At 32.8% G+C, this 20785-nt stretch overlaps 2 protein-coding genes across 3 annotated transcripts in view; one reads left to right on the top strand and one right to left on the bottom strand.

The window, feature by feature from the left end:
- Nucleotides 1-20123, top strand: part of LOC100645517 (cholesterol transporter ABCA5) — a 35403-nt gene extending 15280 nt beyond the window's left edge. The window contains exons 4-26 of one of the 2 annotated variants that reach the window (XM_003394420.4): nucleotides 3670-3791; nucleotides 9414-9587; nucleotides 9672-9853; nucleotides 9941-10145; nucleotides 10241-10316; nucleotides 10463-10616; nucleotides 10769-10955; nucleotides 11030-11173; nucleotides 11259-11409; nucleotides 11493-11566; nucleotides 11647-12099; nucleotides 12186-12535; nucleotides 12615-13021; nucleotides 13094-13354; nucleotides 13434-13701; nucleotides 13839-14013; nucleotides 14100-14436; nucleotides 14598-14872; nucleotides 14953-15099; nucleotides 15175-15554; nucleotides 15646-15853; nucleotides 15939-16278; nucleotides 16349-20123. In XM_003394420.4, the coding sequence (XP_003394468.3) occupies nucleotides 3699-3791; nucleotides 9414-9587; nucleotides 9672-9853; nucleotides 9941-10145; nucleotides 10241-10316; nucleotides 10463-10616; nucleotides 10769-10955; nucleotides 11030-11173; nucleotides 11259-11409; nucleotides 11493-11566; nucleotides 11647-12099; nucleotides 12186-12535; nucleotides 12615-13021; nucleotides 13094-13354; nucleotides 13434-13701; nucleotides 13839-14013; nucleotides 14100-14436; nucleotides 14598-14872; nucleotides 14953-15099; nucleotides 15175-15554; nucleotides 15646-15853; nucleotides 15939-16278; nucleotides 16349-16452 (5145 nt within the window). In that variant the 5' untranslated portion in view covers nucleotides 3670-3698 and the 3' untranslated portion in view covers nucleotides 16453-20123. Of the gene's footprint in view, nucleotides 1-3669; nucleotides 3792-9413; nucleotides 9588-9671; nucleotides 9854-9940; nucleotides 10146-10240; nucleotides 10317-10462; nucleotides 10617-10768; nucleotides 10956-11029; nucleotides 11174-11258; nucleotides 11410-11492; nucleotides 11567-11634; nucleotides 12100-12185; nucleotides 12536-12614; nucleotides 13022-13093; nucleotides 13355-13433; nucleotides 13702-13838; nucleotides 14014-14099; nucleotides 14437-14597; nucleotides 14873-14952; nucleotides 15100-15174; nucleotides 15555-15645; nucleotides 15854-15938; nucleotides 16279-16348 lie in introns of both variants that reach the window. The other variant, XM_048404233.1, reaches the window with a different exon arrangement.
- LOC100646820 (tubulin polyglutamylase complex subunit 2) lies at nucleotides 6376-8157 on the bottom strand. Its single transcript, XM_003394431.4, has 2 exons — nucleotides 7899-8157; nucleotides 6376-7226 (listed from the first exon to the last, which is right to left on the bottom strand). Exons 1-2 carry the CDS (start codon nucleotides 8140-8142, stop codon nucleotides 6622-6624), a joined length of 849 nt encoding a protein of 282 aa, XP_003394479.1. The 5' UTR covers nucleotides 8143-8157; the 3' UTR covers nucleotides 6376-6621.
- Nucleotides 20124-20785: the final 662 nt, after the last annotated feature.

Genomic DNA, 20785 nt, shown 5'->3' with positions numbered 1-20785 from the left:
ATTCTTATCCTTTGATATTGTATTTTCAAATCTCTTTTTAAATAATTCAGTTTCGTTCGATAATAGTGATAAAGTTCGTAAGAGTTACAAAGTATTAATAATATCTTGTATTTTAATAACTAGAATAGAATTACCATTATGATGTTTAATAGGTAAAACGCGTCTTTACTTAAATTCTATTTTTTTATTTGTATCCATATGAACATACATTTGCATAAAAATTTGATGATTCGCTGGTCTCGATTTATTTCGCTTGGATCTCGATTTATAACAATAAGCCTATGTTTGAAGATTTAAAAAGTTGTTACTTATCTTTGCATAAAGAAGTTCCCGACTACAATAAAGAAGAGTTCTTTGATAAGGCCGGAAGCTCGATTTGCACGTAGAATGAAGTCAGTGTTACGTAACAGCCGCGTTGTGATGCGATGATAGAGAAAAGAATGCACGAAGAATTTCTTATCGGCTGTTTGCATCGTTGATTATCGTTGCGCATTAATTATAATTGTATCATATGCGATCTTGAAAATTGCCATCTTTTTCTCGTTACTTTATGTACAACATGGTGGCGTTATTTGTACATGATTTTTCTAGCCAGATGGCAAAACTTGATATCTACGTAGATATTTTAAAGTTTGCTTATCTGGTAGAAATCATGTTTTTAATACTAAAATATCAGTTATTTTTCGGTAAAAACTGCCACCGAAAAGAATAATTTAATACTATTCCCGAAACACGCAGAGATATTTTTATCTTTGTAAAAATCAATCCATTGAATATTTAATAGCGAAAATAATTTTTATTAATTCGTTTTTTCGAAATCTATGAAACTGGTTTGTCCAAACTTCTAGTCGTCACTATCCATCAATTTGCAGATTTAATTCATTTTTATGTAGAGACTACGTACAAACTAGTTCAAACATCATTAACATTAACTTTCTCTGCCCAAAGAGCGATAATAGATAGATCGTGGAAAATATTCTCGACCATCCACGTAGTCAATGCTTCGCGTGGGGGAAGTTGTACGATTTTGTTAAACCCTGAGATGTCCAACAAGAGTGTAGACAGTAATGCTTTAAAATAGAGTAATTTGAAAAGACGTTCAATTAAATTACATTATATTTACAATTTTATAAATTTGCTCCACTCACAAAAAGATCCTGGTACTTATGCGTCCCTTATTTTATACGATTAAATTATGCTCTAATATTATCAACCTCTTCTCTTATGATATTTCCATATATATATATATATATATATATATATATATATATATATATATATATATATATATATATATATATATATATACGCTAACATTGAAATATTGAAATGTCATTATATTAAATATGAAACACTGAAAGTATGTATTTAATAATTCATAGTCTTGTAATTTGGAATTAAAGTCAGTGTTGAAATTGAACTTCTTAATAAAGAAAGGTTTAATATACGTAATAAACTATATGTTGCAGAATGACATTATAAAATAAGAAAAATGTATTGTATAAATATAATAGAGGCAAAGGCTTATCAACCGATTCGTTGATATACCTTACTACCAGCATATATCTATTGACGCAAAATTAAATTGTTTATAATTCGTGCAACAAGCCTCAAATAATGATTTTGAAAACTAGGTGAGTTTTTTTTTATGGGATTGATGCCTAAACTTACATCTTCTAAACGCCTATTATCCAATTTTCATTAACATTTTATAATGCATAAAAGAAATATTATATAAAGGCATTCTAATATAAATGAATTTTCTATTATACGATAGAATATAATATATACTTATAATACATTTACAATACTTGGTTTTTACGCCTTTGATTCCTGCATTGAAGACGTAATAATATATCTGCAAGATTACCAACTGCGTACGAATATTTTATCATCCATTATCAAATGCGCGGACGAAGCACCGATGATAATCACCAAATAAATCACGCGTTTAAATTCACGACTTTCATCAGAGATAGATTTCCAAGATTCATATTCCATATCCATATCTTCTATTCTCGATCCCACATATGTACCTAGTTATTGCAGTTACACCTTTTACTTCCGGTTCTTCCTACATATTCTTATCGACTAACGAACCATATTTTCTTTTTTTTTTTTTTTCATAGGTCAATAATATGTATAGGAACTATGACGAAGACCTTGACATATTCGGTGGCATATTGCTCGCTCTTACACGCGCGAACGCTTAAATAGTGCAAACGACGAATTATCGACCACATCGCAGCTGTATCTGTATAACTAACGTGTATGTGGCACAGGCAGACGACTTTCCAACAAAGAGCTCTAACGTCGAAGTGAAAACTCTCGTCACGGTCGGGGGCCAATCATCGGCCAAACCGCCACTGCTGGATGTTAATCAATAAGAATCTTTCCCGCGGTTGGTTCGCCCGATACCACGGAATATGAATCCCCTCGAGTCGAGAACTATAATTTCCTAATCTTTTTTGAGTCACGATTTCCTTTTCTAATAGCCAAATATTCTATGATATCTCTTTTAACACGACTAATAATCATAGTGATTTAAATCAAGGTTTTGAATAGTTGGATTTAATCACTATAAAACTATCATCCCCGTTCACTTAGATTATTACTTTCATTCTCTGTTGCGATATGTTTTCATGATTTGAAAAAATGCAGTAAATTTTTTATGATAATAGATGGAGGAAATTATATATTGGAAGAATTTGCAGCAGTAAGAAGGCAAATTGCAACGTTTAAATTGTGTTTATTTAAAAAACGAGGAGAGGTACAGGTTTCATATTCAGAAGTTTTATATACAACAGTTCTATTCTGTTATTCTTAGGCAGGTATAATATGTTGCGTTACGTTCCTTGAGTTATCAAAAATTAGAACTACATCATTAATAAAATATGGTAATACAGTTGTATTCAGATAAATTCTAAAAACCTTTAGCTAAAAATAAGCATAGTGACTCCTCAGAAAATATCCTGTTCCAGTTAATGGCTAGAACCTATCACGTGTTTTAAACAAATATTTTGTTTGTCTGTACTATCTTGACTAGTTGTTATCGATCCTATTTTATTGATTCTAGTAACTAATAGATAATATATGTAAATTCATATTTTTAGAAATATTGATAAAAAAGTGAAATTTATGTGAGAAGTGTCTTACATTCTAAATATTGTAATAAGTATTTCATGTATTTCAAATTATTTATTTTTATCTATTCTCATGTGTTTATACTTGGTATAAACGCATAAAGATCCACGATCTAGTAATTAGGGACATCGGTAACGTTGTAATAGGGCACGGAAAGACGATTGTGTTCTGATAGGATTTGTTCGAATTAAGGAGAGCATGGAAGATTTAAAGACGTTTGATTGGATCAGGGAATCGGATGAATTGATTTATGATTAAAGAGGTCATTAATAAGGAATGATCAATGGAATGGAAATTATAATAGAATAAAAAAAATCTATGGAAAGTAGCATGTTTTAGAGGTTTGAATAAAATTGTAAGATTTAAGTAGACACGAGTGTTGACAGAATCGTAATACAGTACTACAAATATCATTAAGATAAACTAAAGCACACTTGAACCAAGGTGTCGTATTAATTAGTTTAAACAGGCCCATATGTTCTTCTCTTTCAAAACCGATTCATTTGTTTCTCGTTTCTGTTGCAGAAATCAGAAGGACAAGTATATCTCGCAGAATGGACATGTGCGGGGTCTACTTGTCTCAGCTGCGAGCGATGCTCGTGAGGAATATCCTGTTGAAGAAGCGCGAAAAGCGGAAGACTACAGCGGTACGTTAATTATAAAGCAATTAACGCTTAGAAAATTGATTTAACAAGGTTTAACATCCTTTATGATGAGCGATCCTTGAAACTGAACAAAATATATACAATACAATGTTTCTTCCCTCTTATATAGTGGGTCATGAAAATATTTGAAAAATACTTGATAAGATTTTTTAAATATATTATGTATACTACACAAAAGATCTTGTATAATGTATGAATCATGATCACATTGGTAATATTTGAAACAAATATTATTACGGGATATTTATTGTAAACTAGCCATTGATACTATACAACTTGAAAGATCTTTTCATATGATCAACAGTTTCTAAGTAATTCAAGTAGTGGAGTTAGATGACTTATCCTGTATATTTCCACATTGGTTTGAAATTCTATCATTGTAATCATGATATCATGATCATGTAATCGTGATGTCTCGTTACTCTGCTAATGAAATTGAAAAGTCTTGTGTAACGCACATATTATACTTATAAAAATACTTATAATAATACAAATACTTTCATGAATTACTGTATATTTGCTAGAGTATTTGATTGTGAATCATTTATGCTATTACTTTATTTTTCAAGTTTTATTTATCAAATTCTTTATAGAACTTTTATTAAGATCGCTATGGAATCAATCTTATCAAAATTTATATACATAATATAATTTTCTGTATAGAGTTAATTGTATCATAATTCATAATATGCAATGTGAATCACCATTAATTTATGGCGAATATTCAGTCAAATATCTCAAGATAGAAACGACAAAACCGCAAATCATTCATTGAAATTGCTATTTTTGTGTAATTAAATATCGTTGTGCAGCTGTTTGACCTCATTTTAAAGTTTCTATGGAACCCTTCAAGTTTGCATTGAACGTGTCGACATACATTGCGTTAACTATGCGCTAATATTTCACTGATTATCGAAGGACGGGCAACCTGACTCGAACAATCATGCAAAAGGAATACACGATCGCGGTTTCATAGGATTTTTATGCGATCGTCTTAACTATTTTATGGCACAAGGCGTCTTAATCGAATAGTGGTTCGCGTTGGGAGGCCAGGGCTAAGTATAGATACGAATACTTATTTTATGTATAAATCGATTTTCTCTACCTCTAACAAGCTATATTTAGGTTTGCCTTTCCTCTCTTGTCTTCGATCTGCCCTTTATCTTAATAAGTCAACGCAGAAGTTTTGACGAATAGCGTAATACACGACCATACCCGAAAGAGGACGTTCTATTAATACGGAACTCGCAGAAGAAAAGATCAAATATCACGATAATTAAATAAAATGAAACTTATTAAGAATTTCAACTTCAACCCTTTAATACAGACCACCTGAACTGTTTATAAAACTTCATACGTGCATTTCTTCTAACCAAAATTCTAATTTTCTCGAAGAAACCTTCAAACGTTTCGATTAAAAATGGACTATATAATATAGTGGAAACTTCCATAAATACCCCAGAATTTTTTCAGATTGTTCGAAAGTCTAGAACAGATAAAAAGAACTTGGCGTGAACAGTTTGCCCAACAGATTGCCCAAAATATGAAAATATGCTTGTTATGCATGGAGAACTAACATAAAAATCAACATAACATTTGTAGGCTGGACATAAATTCGAATTGATAATTTCAACATTTGAAATGATCATTTATTTGCCATGCAAACAATTTTTGGAAACAGTACCTGGAGAAGCTAATTAAAAAACGAAGAAGATTTGTACGTGAACGGATCGGCGGATTCGATGAATAGCATTGTTAGGGGATAAATCGAATATGCGATAGAAGAAGAACCAGAAGACGGAGGGAGGTAGAAGGAAAAGAGAGGAAATGTTGGATGCCAGTAAAGCTGCAATCCGAATTCACTGGCCACAATCGAGAGAAAGATGCGCGGATAGTTTCCATGGACGGCGACGAAGTGACTGCGTCCCGTGGACGTCCACGTTTGCCAACGGGGGAGGGCGTATTGCCAATTCGTTTCATTTAGTGTTTTTGCGTTAGCTTTGTGCCAACTAAGCCAAGGGTCTCCGTGGACGCCTACAAAATAGACGAAAAGGAGAAAAGTATAAAATTTTCTGTTTTTATCGATATTTTTTCTGAATCTTCCTCCATCGCTTTCGAACAATAGATCAGAACAAAGCGCAGTGTCCACTTCGTTTCATTGACTCACGTGACTAAGGGTAACGCTAAAATATTGAAGCATCGCATGATCTCAAGTTCTCAAAATAAACCTACTCATCCGAGTGGTTTCGTCATTTGCTTGGCCAATTGCAACAGAAAGGGGAAAGAGTATATTATTTCTACTGATTGCTTTATGCGGTGGAATAAGCTTTTTTGAGAATGTAAATGGTGGTTGGATGAAGAGGATATTGTTTGTAGAAAGGAAATATGGTATTATGATGGTAGGGGTTAGGGAGAATTTATTGCTGGGAGAACTGTGGGTGGTAGAGATATTGGGTTATAAGAGAATTTTGGAGAGTTTCGTTGCACTCTACCAGCGGATTCTTTGAGAGAGAAAGATAATTATTACTCGAATCGTACTACGGGTAAAATACATTAAACACTGAAATTCAATAGAGTTGTATTAGTCTTCTACTACCAATATTTATTTCTTTATATAATTATATAGCAGGCTTCTATTCTATCACAGCAATACAAATATGATTATGAAAGATTTCATTTGCAAAGTACAACAAGATCTTTCATTAGAAGAGATTCCACTAAACTTGAATATCAATTTTATCTACTTGGGAACTTCATTTAGCTATAAAGATTCTAATAACTACTACCAAATAACACCAAAAGATCATACAAATTACTTTTTCTTGGAGCTCTTCTGCTTTCCTTCCTTCCCTTTAAAAATTGCTGGATCGATAACATTTATGGGCCCGTTATTCCATATGGTAGTAGAAATGGTCTCCGTGGGCTCAACAGCGGAAGGAAGTAGATGAGGACCTATGAGAAAGTAGACTTGCTCGACCCATGGAGGCAGAGACAAACCAGACACGCAAGACTGCCACAATGGTAAACCCAAATGGACCAGCATCATACGGAAATACACAGTGAAATCATTTGCCAAATGATACCATCTATTAGTGTCTTCTCGATGCAACCAGATTGTTGGTGATTCTTCTTCATGTTTCATGCGATATAATAAATAAACTTTGGCCATTCCGCTCTCTGGGAAGCATCTTGCGATTTCAAACATCTTGCAACTATGGTCATTTCCTTGCAAATTAATTGAATTTGGATTTTCAAGGTCAGTTATGCTATTGGAAGTAACTTCATTATCTGGCTTATGAGTGTCAGTGTCGAGTTCTTGTTTGGTGGAATCTGTTTGATGATCTTTGGGATTGTTTGCGTAGCGCTTTAGAGAGGAAAGCGTGCCAATTTCCATACGTCCTACAGGAAATTCTTCACCTGTGTAAAGAAAGTATATCAGGGGAATAATTTGAGAATAATAATTAATAACCATGTAGTTGTTTTCATTCAATGTAGGATCTCTAATTTAATTGCATTTTTATGTATATGATCTATTATAATATCTGAAAATATCCATAGATATGAATATGTAAATACAATATTAAATAATTGCTTTCGATTGTATGACTTCGGTGATGAAAGTAATTAACATCTGTAGCCCCTCAAACTGCCTATCAATTATTTCAACCATGAATTATTAATCATTATGTATTTGATATTCATTCTGAATAATAGGGCTGAATATTTTTAATCTATCCAGAATTAATAGCTACTCATTCTTTTAAAACAATCGAAATCTTTATTTCTAGCAAGAAAAAAAAACAATTTTTTGGAAAGAAAAGTGAAAAAAGGATAATTTTCGTTGAAACAACACAGAATTATATAAGGATAATTGTTTTGAGGAGAAATGGAGTAAATAGAAGATAAGATCCGAGAAATCATAGCTACATAGCAAGAAACTATAGATGCAAGAATATATATATATTAAAACAGTGAAAATGACAATGTCATGTAACCACTAATAATGTACAGGATCAGAAGGAATAGTTGCGAATGAAAGTCAATAAAGAGCATCATGAAAATGCGTGGATAATTGTAAGAGGGCCTTACCTGCTATCTCGAGGTTCCACTGAAGCAGGAAACCGTCGATTGCAGCGTAGAAGTTTCTAATGTTTTCCGGGAGCGTAACACAATGACGTTGCTCCCAGTTAGTAATGGCCATAGTCTCACATCCGTTTCTACGGTCGACTCGTACATTTTTTACGTATGGGAAACTCTCGAGAATCTTCACTACACCCAACGTGAGATTCTCGTAAAAGGAATCCTCCGTTACGATATCAACGAAGAACGACATCTAATTATGTATATGTATTTTTTAATTTGTCCACTAAGAAATTCCAAGCGATGAAAAATAATTTTGAAGGAATATTATCCAATTGGATTACGTTGATATTTAATAATCTAGAGTACCGTGTTTCTTTAAATGACGGAAATTTTTAATTTCCATAAAGTTCAGGATATATCTAAAATTATGTAAAATATATTTACGAATATTCAAAAAAGGTACGAGTTAAATTTTACTAAAATTGATTATCTTTTATCAATACTGTAAAATTTTCAATACTGTATTATTTCTTCCAGAAAGGAAACAATTTTAAAATTTTTAAACCAAAAATATTTCCAATGAAATGATAATTAATTATTTATGGAAGAATTATCAAACGTGCCTGCAATAAAGGCAATTTTAACTTAAAAAATCCGGAAATTAGAACCAATCCAATTGTTCTAGAATAACTTCTCCAATCTATTTTACTTTATTGCCATGCGCCGGTATTTCTTGTTTTCTTATTAAATTAATTGTTTGGCGAACAAGAATTTGTGATATAGAAGGAAAATCCAAAATCGTTTATGAATGGCCGTAAAACTGTAAATCCAGAATAATCGTGCTGATGAATCGAACTAGCCTGGTCCGTTGTTGATCGTCATGGTGACGGAATACGAAAGCGAATCAGCATATCCACCTTTCCCGTATTCAAACGGACCGACGAGGGGTTGTATCGAACGCTTGCGCAGGTTTACGTTGCACGACAGGTGTAGGAGAAGAGGGTGCATGTAGAATAATTATTATGCACGCACGGAGGGAGGTACTTTCCAGAAGCTATCGTGTGTACTACCTTGCCAACCCTATTCAATCGAAATCGTCGTGTACGATTTTTAACGTATGCATTATTAACCATAGGCGAGAGAAAACAGCTGTTGATGGTGACTGAGGGTTCAGTTAAAAACTTATCGATGTCTAGTATTAAAAATGTTTATCTATTTCTTTCATATTATTTTCTGAAAACTCATATTATTTCTTTTCCTTCTTTTTTCGTGTAGCTAATTTTTCTCCTTTGCAGTCCTTCTAGTCCCTTTTACATTGGGCAACTCATCATCATAAATCATTTGATACAGTTTCCCTGAACACGTTTCTGAAATATCATAAAATTCAATTTCTTATAAAATTTGTTCTTTCAGATAAATAAATTTTTAGCCCGATATGATTTCTGAATTAAAAGCAGATAATGGAGCAAGGTGTAGAAATCTTGATGTGGTTTTTAATGATTTTTTTATTATTATTTGCAGGAGATTTTCCTCCCCCTTTGCACCTTAGGTGTATTGATAGTGGTAAAAGTTTTGCCACCGAATCCAAACTATCCCGCAATGACGACGCAGAGGCAGGAGGGTGGTATATTCGAGACGTTCAATGGCTACAGGAACAACACAATAGCCGTTGTTCCAAACTCAACAGAAACTTTGGTACATGTTCCCGTCATTAAGACATTATAATCTGCCATACACTACAAACATGTAACCGTCTTTACAATATTATCCTTGTTTCAGACTTTTTTAAATTCGATGAATGCCCTGTGGGCATCAATGTGGGATTACCCTGGCAAACTTCCCTTAAATTTCATGGTGTTCGATACAAAGGATGATCTGCAAGCAGCGTATTGGAGAGACCCATATAGCGTACCTTTAGCAGTAATCTTCGAGGATTCTCAACCCATATCTCAGCGTCTCTCGTAATATTTAAAAACACTTAATAGAAGTAATCAGCTAAAAAAACAAAAATCGAAGACGTTTAACCGTTATGTCGCAATTTGTACTAGGTACGAGATAAGAACTAACCCCTCATATACGAATCCACCTTCGCCAACTGAATTGTATTCCGCCCCAGTTACTTGCCGAAAGGATACGAGCCATTGGCTGGGAGGTGTATTGTCGATGGAGACTGGTGGATCATGTCCTGCGAATAACTATTTGCACTCAGGTTTCCTAGCATTACAAATGATAATGGATATCACAAAGATAAGAGTATGTTTTGTGCTACTTATGTTAATAATCTTGTAATATAATAATGAAAATTTTGTTATATGCATCTATTGATTCTGTATATTGACAATTTGTAGCTAGACACAGGGAATACAGATGTAACTGTACCGGATGTTAAGCTAGAAATGTTCCCTAAAGAAGCTTTCACCGCAAGTAAAAATATAGAATATTTAATTATGGGTGATCCCTAACTATTATATTAAATTCTTATCTATAAGATCGAGACATATGATTTAGGAATTAAGTTAATAATTAATGTATCTTTTATGGCTACATTTCTAAGGATATTTTTTATTTAGACTGGATGCTGGCCTTGAGAGTTGTTATACCTCTTTTTATGGTCCTCTCTCTTTCACAATTCGTCACTTATCTTCTGATCCTAATAGTCGGCGAAAAGGAGAAAAAGATCAAGGAAGGAATGAAGATAATGGGCCTAAAGGATTCGATTTTCTGGTAAGTAAATCTTATTTGAAAATCAACGAATAGCTTGTGCTTCACTTCAAATATTAACATATACTAAATGATGTATGAATTACGTCGCACAAAAACAATATATTAGAAGCACAAAGTTTAGATTTCGAAAAATGAAAAAATTTTCATTACAGGTTATCATGGTTCATTATCTACAGCGTTTTTGTCTTATTACTCTCTGCCGTCGCAGTAATACTACTTTTCACATTACAAATGTTTCAACACACACACTTTTTACCGATATTCCTTTTAGTAGTGCTCTACAGTTTCTCCATAATCATGTTCGCTTTTATGATAACACCTTTCTTCGACACGTCACGAGTAAGTATTTCATTGACGCTATTCTACTCTTAATGCGTTCTTTATTAAATTATTTACAACTATTTTCTTATCAGACTGCCGGTGTACTAGGCAATTTTGCAGTCACGATAATGAGTTTGATGTATTTTATCCAAGTCTTTGTGAATGACTCCAGTTCAGTTCCGTTTTGGTTAGTCTCTCTTCTTAGTCCAACAGGCGTTGCTTTGGCTATGGATAAGGTTTGTATTGCAGTGTACAATAATCTACTAGAACAATGAAGAATGGGCAATTCTATAAATAAAAACGATGTATATCTTTTCCTAGGCTCTTGTATTAGATCTACAAGGAGAAGGAGTTAACTTTGACAATCTTTGGTCAGGTCCTGGTATACCATTTGGGGGAAGTCTTATTATGATGACTTTAGACATAATTCTCTATGCTTGCTTAGCTTATTATTTTGACTGCGTCATTCCAAGTACGCTTCTTAAAATACGTGTTATCATACTCATTATATTATTGACAAATAGTGAATAATCAAATATTATATATTTAATTTAGGTGAATACGGGACGAAGAGAACTCCTTGGTTTTGCTTTACGCCTGAGTTTTGGTGTCAAAGAAAAGCTCCAAGGGTGAGTATCATTAACAATAATTTTAAAGCGATGAATATGAAAGAAAATAGAAAAATGTATATTCACAGTCGTATTTGCAGGTACCATCATCGAATGGTGAATCAAATTCTTTTATTCCTGGTGAAGAGACTAATCGTGACGTTGAACCTGTGGTGCGCGAGATGAAGGGTCGTGAAGCGATTAGAATAGTCGATCTTTACAAGTCCTACCAAAAATGTCGTAAGCCAGAAATTAAAGCCGTAAATGGCATCAATTTAACGATTTACGAGGGACAAATCACGGCGATACTTGGACACAACGGAGCTGGAAAAACAAGTCTCTTCAATATTTTAACTGGCCTGACCGCACCTACTGCTGGCACTGCCTTGATATTTGGTTATGATGTTCGAGATTCCAATGATATGCAGATGATTAGAAGCATGACTGGCGTCTGTCCACAACATGATATCCTTTTTGATCTTCTCACACCTCGCGAACACCTTGAATTTTTCGCTGCTGTACGTGGTATCCCAAAATCGATGATTGAACATGAGGTAATGTAATGTATAGTGAACAAGTCGTATAAAATTTTTTACACAGGTTATGAATAAAAAAGATCGTCGTGTATGATTACTTTTAGGTGAAGAAAACTTTAAAAGACATCGATTTAACTGAGAAAGCAAATACTTTTGCGAAATACTTGAGTGGAGGACAAAAAAGGAAATTGTCTGTAGGTATCGCCATTATCGGTGATCCGAAGATTATTATCCTCGATGAACCTACAGCTGGGGTTGATCCCTACTCTAGGAGACAGATGTGGTCTTTCTTACAATCTAGACGTCATGGAAAAGTGATTCTATTGACTACTCATTTTATGGATGAGGCGGATATATTAGCAGATAGGAAAGCAGTTATTAGTAAAGGAAAGCTGAGATGCTGTGGCAGTTCTTTGTTCTTAAAAAATAAATTTGGTATTGGATATCACTTAACGTACGTTAATTATTTCATAAATAACGAAAAGCAGTGATAAAGCATGTTTAATAAAAGTATATTTATGAATATATAACAGGTTAGTACTTGAAGGAAATGCAAGAGAACACGCCATTACCAGATTAGTAACGTGTCATGTCTCAAAAGCAGAAAAAGCAAGACGTCATGGGCGTGAATTGAGCTTTATTTTACCTCATAATTCAGTAGAAAACTTCGCACCACTTTTCTCAGCTATAGAGCACGAAATTAAAACCCGATCGAGTAGATTAGGTATTAGCAGCTATGGAGTATCAATGACCACTTTAGAAGAAGTATTTCTGCATTTAGAAAAGGATGAAGGTCCTGAATACACAATGGATAATTTATCAAAAAAGATGGTGCGCAATCGTGCATTAAGCAGATCTTTATCGTTGCAATCTAAGAGTACTTCTTATCAGAGTTTGCAGAACGAAGGTGTCACTGTTCAGAATGATGGTCAAGCGAAAGGTACATTCAATTCAATATTTGAAAACTGTTATAAAGTTCATAATTTATAAATTTTATTTTATTTTACTATAGAGGCAGGAGATTTGCCGGATGGCGTCCATAGTGATAGAAATCCTCCTGTTCTTGGCCTTGGACTAGACCCCATAAAAGTTCGGCCTAATTTCCTCCAAACCTTGTACGCTATGCTTCGCCTAAGGATACTTAGACTCTTCAGGAACATTCAGTTATTGTACTTCACTATCTTCGCGCCTCTTCTTCTAGTAGTCGTTGGCCTCCATTTAAATAGCATTGAAACAGTTGAAATCAAAATGCAATCTCTTACATTGAATACTGGTATGTTTTAAAATAATTACATTTTTATGAATTTAGAAAATTTAGTGTCTACTTTAGTCCACCGTTTTTTCTTTTACAGATACTTATGGAAATGAGACTAAACTTTTGTACGCGAATAATACCGACCATGATATCACAAATTTAATCGATGGAATAAATCAAGATGTGAAGTACATTGAAGAGTATTACGGGAATTTTGCAAATTTGTTAAAAATCGCACCGCATATGTCTGCTTTCAATATCAATGAATATAGTCTGTCCAGGATCAATTTGACTGTCGCATATAATGATACCATGCAACATTCCCTACCAATTTTAATAAACTTGTTATCAAACACTTATTACAGGTATAGTCAATAATTTATTAATAATTTAAATTTAATTAAATAAATTAAAATTAGTTATTAATAATTTAATTTAATTAAAAATTAAATCATAGATTTAAATAACCACGTATAAAATTCATTTATTTTATTCCAATTAGATTACTCTCAAATGAAAACAATTTAAAACCGATTGAAGTTAAGACACATCCTTTCCAACAAACTTCTCAGCCACAGGGATTTAATATTGGCACAGCGAGTACCGCACTGTTTATTGGAATGAATTTTGTATTGTTGCCAATAACTTTAGTTGTGGACGTGGTCTATGATCGTGAAGTAAGCCTTGTTTTTATTAATGACATTTTTTAAATAAATGTTTGCTATTTAAAAGCAATATTCCTTATGGTATCTCTTATTTTCAGATAAAAGCGAAGAATCAGCTTCGTGTGAATGGTCTGTCATTTTCGATGTACTTTCTGACGTACTTTATTGTACTTGTCGGCCTGATGTCTTTCATCTGTTTATGTATTCTTGGCATCATATTTCTCTTTGACGTGCCTTCGCTTCAAGAAGTACCAGCACTCATCACCCTAGCCGGTCTTTTCATGCTTTATTGCCCATCATCCATTCTATTCTCTACGTGTTTGAGTTACATCTTTGACAAGATGGATTCCGCTCAAAGCATTTTGCCCAATATTGCAACTTTCATTGGACTTATACCGTTTATACTAGTCACAATTCTTGACATGCTGGGTCTTAGTAAGTTACACATTCAATTTAACACTTCAAAGACTAAATTGTTTAGATATCGCTCCCAATTTTTATTAAGACTTTTATGTATAAATGAATATGAAAATAATGAAATACATTTGTTTAAATATCACAATTTATTACCACGGATTAATTAAAAATCTTCTTAGGTGGAACAGCAGCGTTTGTTTTACACGTAATTTTTTCTCTACTGAACACATTGTACGTACCATATGCTGCAGTGTATTACGTAGAAAGAGTACATCTAATGTGCTCTATCAACGCTGCTTGCCATCATCTGACTATGTCTGATTATTTAACCACGGAGATCATTCTAATGGCCTTTGGCGTGCTTCTGCATTGTCCGGTGTGGTTCTTCGTGCTTTTACTATTGGACATTAAAAAGAGTGGTGGCAATGTTAGTGATGTATTGAAGTATTTCCTGGTTAGTGTATAATTGATACAATGGGTTGAAAATTGAAATATAAAACTGTTCCATTAAAAAATATTTCTTGTCATTTCTAGCGCAATGGCGGTTCGATTGGTGAAGAAATAATGGAGAACTCTGACATTGGAGAACATGAAGATGCAGACGTTAAAGCAGAAAAACAAAAAGTTTTTAATCTCATTACTTCATCTGCCGTTCAAGAGCCACCTGTAGTTCTAGTACAGGTATTGTTTTATTATACATTATTTTCATTATTATAATGTATTCATATTATACAACTAAAGTTAAATATTTATTAGAACTTGAGAAAGGAGTATCGACAGCAGGATACAGGTTCATGTAGTTGCTGTTCGAAACAAGATGAAGAAGCTAGCCAAATACAACGAAAAGTTGCTGTAAGAAATCTTTCGTTAGCGGTTGAGCCAGGAGAAGTGTTTGGTTTGCTGGGCCACAATGGTGCTGGAAAAACGACGACAATGAAGATTATCATAGCTGAAGAAGCGGCCACTCGAGGCAGAGTACAGATCGGTGGTCATAATATTAATTCAAGTATGACAGAAGCTTTCAAACAAATGGGGTACTGTCCTCAACATGATGCTCAATGGAAGAATATTACCGTTAGGGAACATTTAGAATCTTACGCCGCGATTCGTGGTGTACCATGGAGTGATATTGGCAGGTAATTAATTCGACCCATTTGAATATCCGTACAATTCTTAAATAAATATTTAGTAAAAGATTACAAACAAGAACAAAGTTCCATATTACAGAATCGTAGATTTATACCTCACCGGTTTGCAAATTCATGAACACGCCGATAAACAAGCTCATGAGTGTTCGGGTGGAACTAGAAGAAAACTTAGTTTTGCCATGGCAATGATCGGAGGTCCGAAAGTTGTTCTAATGGACGAACCTAGTGCAGGAATGGATCCTAGGTCAAAGAGATTTTTATGGGATACAATCCTTGCTAGTTTCCAGGTTTGTTCCTCTACTGAAACTTGTCATTTCCTATAACACACGATTGTTGAAGGTTATTTCATTATTGATAAATTTTTTTTAATAGGGTGGTAGAGGAGCAATTCTTACCACTCATTCAATGGAGGAAGCTGATGCTCTTTGTTCTAGAGTGGGTATAATGGTAAAAGGAGAGTTAAGATGTATTGGTTCTACTCAACATCTGAAGAATTTATATGGTGCAGGCTATACCCTCGAAATGAAACTTTTAGGCGGTGATTGTACACCAACGACACCGTCCGGTGATAGGATTACGATTCTGAAAGAATTTGTTTCCAGTCTTTTTCCAGATGCAACTCTCGAAGAAAGTTTTGCCGACAGATTAGTTTTTGCTGTTCCCCAACATGCAGTTACCTCGCTGGCCGAGTGTTTTACGCAGTTGGAGAAAGGTAAACATTGAAGAAACGATTCAATTATCATACATTATATAATTAAATTAATTGGAACTTTTATTATTAGCCAAGCTCGAGCTGGATATCGAAGAGTATAGCTTCAGTCAAACCACTTTGGAACAAGTTTTCCTTAAATTTTCCCACTATGACGAATCTAACTCAGGAGAATGATGACTCATACAAATGAGTGTATTTATTCCCATGTGTTGTATAGTGAAATACTCATGGAACTGCTCAAGTTGTGCAAAAAGTGTAAAAAATGTTATTCTTATTGGAAGAAGTGATTTGTTCTTTAGTGTTCCCACATACTATTGAAAATCACAATGACAGAGACGATTTCTGCATTCTAAAATATCAAGAGTATTCTAATAATTACATAAAAGGACCTTATATTATCTTTGGATGTGCTGACTCTGAAGATTACCATATAAACCATATTTTGATCTTCAACGATTCTGTGAATGAAAGAAAACGTATTTTTACGGTATACATCGATCGACCTAATTGCTAAAAAAAAGAATTACATATTTTTTTTGTGCCGGTGTATCGTATTGTTACGTTCGTCAGAATTAAACAGTGACTTCCTGAAGGTAATGTCGTGAGATAAATGGACATATGTGTAAAATTAATTGAGCTGTAAATAGTGGGAAACTGAGGACGATTTATTCGATTGTCAGCAAAAAAAGCAGTACTAATACTATTTAAACTGTAATATTCATAATTTTGAAATTATATTGTAATATAGTCTATTATTCGATTCCTACGAATATTACGAATAGGTCTCACAATTAATATTGCTGTGGAATTGGAACGTTATTATCATTATTATAAATATAATATTAAATATTAACAGGGAAGAGAACAAGGATCCAAGGATCAATATTAAATTCTTTTTAAATGGAGTGAATTCAATGAATTACCTATCTACATTGATAAACGTAGGAAGAAAACACCTGTATATTCATTTTAATGATATTTATGATTGCTCGCAATTATTTCGGGCACTGTTAAAAGGAATGGCACCGTTGTTCAGAAAGGGTGCTATTATAGCGAGAAAAGCTACGTAATATACAATCGGGCGATTTAATTTGAGCGTATAAAGTAGTGTGTAGTACGTATTTATAAATACTTCTCCAGCTCGTTTATGGTTTTTACCGAAGCCTTTTGAATAACGAGGAAAAGAGATGATAGGTTGTTAATCTTGCCTCGGTAGAATGTGACGATAATAATTTAATATGAAACTTCTGTGGCAGAAGCAATCGAAATATAATGGAACTTAAATTCAGTAAAGTACACTATAGGAAATTTTTAATAGTCCATGAATGATTTAACAATTTCTGTTAAAAAAATTTCATTATTATAAAATTATTTATAAATATCTCTTTATATAATTTTCTGTTCAGCGTTATAATTTAATTGTTCATTTCCCAATGGTTTTAGTTTTTCAAAAAATACTTTATTTTACTGCAAATGCAAATATTGAATAAATGAGAGTCTGAACAAAACGAGTTGATACTGAGAAAAGAGCAAAACCTAAAAAAACAAGAATTTTTTATTGCATTATGTAAAGCTACATTAAATTAAACTCTTGTTAGAAGTGAATTTCATAAGTAGAACTAAAAAGGGCTAGATATCTTGTTTTATATGATCAGTTTTCAAGCATAATCAAGAGAGCCTGGTACGTGTCAAGAATAATTCATTTGAAAGGTAAAAAAGAAAAGCTTAAAAAAAAATTAGTTGAAATGTTAGAAAAAAAATATGTGCTCTCAAGATGTCCCATCAGAGAAAAAATTTTTTTAGATATCTATGTGCGTACACTCGATCTTCCGTGATTAAAAAAAACTTTAAAATATTGAACGGAAGGAACAGTATGAATACCGTTTGGAGGACTGAATGAAATATTTTGTAGATTATAGTGCATAGGTAGACGAAAAATAAAAATTTCATTGTGTAAGAGGGTATTGATTTTTGTAAATAAAATTCAGTGTAAGAAGGATTCTTACATCTATAGGAAATGTAAAATGAAGAGGAAACGTGCGTTGGGCGTACGCGCATTTATAAGAGATTGTGTACGCACAATTCTTGTTCTAGCTAATACTACATCAATATACAATTTAGTCAATTATGGAATTAACTTGAATGAAAGGAAAAACTGCAGATAATTTTATGGACATTATATATATATAAATATATAAATACACGTATATTTATATATTTATATAAAACATTATATATACATATATGTATGCCGTTTTTTAACAACACCGATTATGTTTTAAGTATATCACGATTACGAGATACGGGAATATTATAAAACATTCCTAAACACAAGTACTGTTGCTACATTAAGAAATAGAACATAACTTGCATTCACGCTAAGCGATTTTTATTTCTTTTTGTCTGTAGCCGTAACTACATTATATCTTCTCTGCTCATATTAATCGCCACTTTTTGGCTTTTCCTGTTACGACTCGTTCATATTTGTCGAGCTTTTCACATCGATCGATATATATGTATATATACATATAATAAATTATATATGTATATATATATATTAATGATATATATTTATATTTATGTAATTAAAGAGTTTGCAATGAGAATGTGACCATTGATCCTTAGATTATCTCAAATTTTATTAGACTAATTCGCGAATTATTCGATTTAATCATAAATAAAGCATAAAATAAAAATACTTCTAATTTAAAATAAAAAGACTTCAAATTTCTCTATAAGAACAATTTTATTGTTACAAATAGGTGATATCATTATTAAAACTAGATTTCGAAGTTTCTTTCAAATATAGAAATCAGTTATTATCAATTATTATGGAGAATTAAATCGAAGAATTAATATAAAAATGTAGAATTCATAATTTGCTTTTAGTGCAAACACTTAAATTCATTTATAAGATATTGATATTATAATAATATCTTATATCATTAAATTAATTTGAAGTTCTTCTTGAACTTTACTCGTCCCGAGTAACTTTTATCGTTGCCATTTAAAGATTTCTCGTCTTTACATTTATTTGCAGCATAGCTAATGAAATGTATATAGAGAGACATCGCAAACAATCACAAGCATAGTCGAACTTGATGCTTGTAAATCAAACATAAAATCGATCGTCATCGGTTACATCTGATTTTTTAGAGATAATATATACATATATTCGCATCGAGACACTACACGTAGGCCATTGTTCGACCGACTTTCGTTTCAACGAAAGAGTGGAAACAAAAGAAGGAAAAACTCTTGCAACACATACATACATACAGTGGCGTGCAAAAGCGTCCGGCCAGATAAACCTTTCACTTTATATCTCAAAAGAAGTATTTTAAGGAATTTTAAGTAATATTATACAATTATATAACAGTGTTTGTGTATTATTGAAAATATTATTTAACATATATATTACAATATTACTTCAAATTCTTTTAGACATCACCTTTCGAATATAATGTTAGAAATTTTCTTATTCCGGCTGAAATCTTTTGCACACCAGTGTATTTACATACACAATCATACATGCATGCACGCACTCATGCACTCACGCGCGCGACCGGTCATCGGATAAGGATTTCGCGCTTTTTAATAGATGCACTCACACACAAGACATTAAGAGAGAAAGAGACTCATATATAGGTACAATTATTAAAGAAAAAAAATAATGCTATTATCATGAGTAAAAGAAAAAAAAGAGAAGAAAACTACACGTCGAATACACCCTGTCGATGAACGGTTGACTTTGCGAAACTACAATATTTGTTGTGTAAAGTAAATGTAATCGATTGGTTAAATGGAAGCTTTTTCACAAATAAAAAGATGATCAGTTAAACATTTACAAAGTGTCCTTCTTCAAGCGTTTCATGTTTTTTAAAACTATAAACAAAACAGATATAAAGAAAAAAAGAAGAAAATACAAGAAGGCCCGAAAAATACACACGAAATATTCTTGAGAAGATTCTTGCTTCTCGAAATCGATCCATACTGTTGTTTAGTATATAATTTTAGAGTAACTTATAGCGATGTACATTCGATCTAATTAATAGTGTTTGTTATGTACTAATTAGCAGAGTAATAGGATAAGTACTATTTCCATTGAATAAATCTTTATTTTTCGTAGAGCGTACGTTAGAACGTATTGCGAACGTTAATAACGAAAATATCGCAGATGTTTCGATTATCGATAAATTCTGTATAAACTGATACGACTGCTTGTTTCGGAGCATAAATATTTGGATGAGTAGAATTGTGACGATTACACGGAGTTTATGCTTCTCATTTTTCTATTTTTTTTTTTTCATTTTTGTCTCTCCCCATTCGGCAGTGGCATATTTTTTTCTTCCTAAAACAATTTCGTATTTATACCTAATAAATTTCATGTATTTATTACTATCTTGTGAAACTATTAGAAATTATTTGCTTATAAACCAGGAATTTTTTATACAAACGACTTGATTATAATAACACTAGGAATTCTGGGGAGAAAAATGAAATAAGT

Source organism: Bombus terrestris, chromosome 3 (assembly GCF_910591885.1).
Source record: "Bombus terrestris chromosome 3, iyBomTerr1.2, whole genome shotgun sequence".
NCBI lineage: Eukaryota > Metazoa > Arthropoda > Insecta > Hymenoptera > Apidae > Bombus > Bombus terrestris.
The sequence above is the reverse complement of the archived record's forward strand: the minus strand, read 5'-3'. Positions and strand labels throughout refer to the sequence as shown.

Excerpts from the sequence above, each read along its gene's own strand:
- LOC100646820 (XM_003394431.4), bottom strand. The coding sequence starts at position 8,142 with ATGTCGTTCTTCGTTGATATCGTAACGGAGGATTCCTTTTACGAGAAT. Across the intron at positions 7,227-7,898 it reads GTGGAACCTCGAGATAGCAG|GTGAAGAATTTCCTGTAGGA; the intron begins GTAAGGCCCTCT and ends TTCTTTACACAG.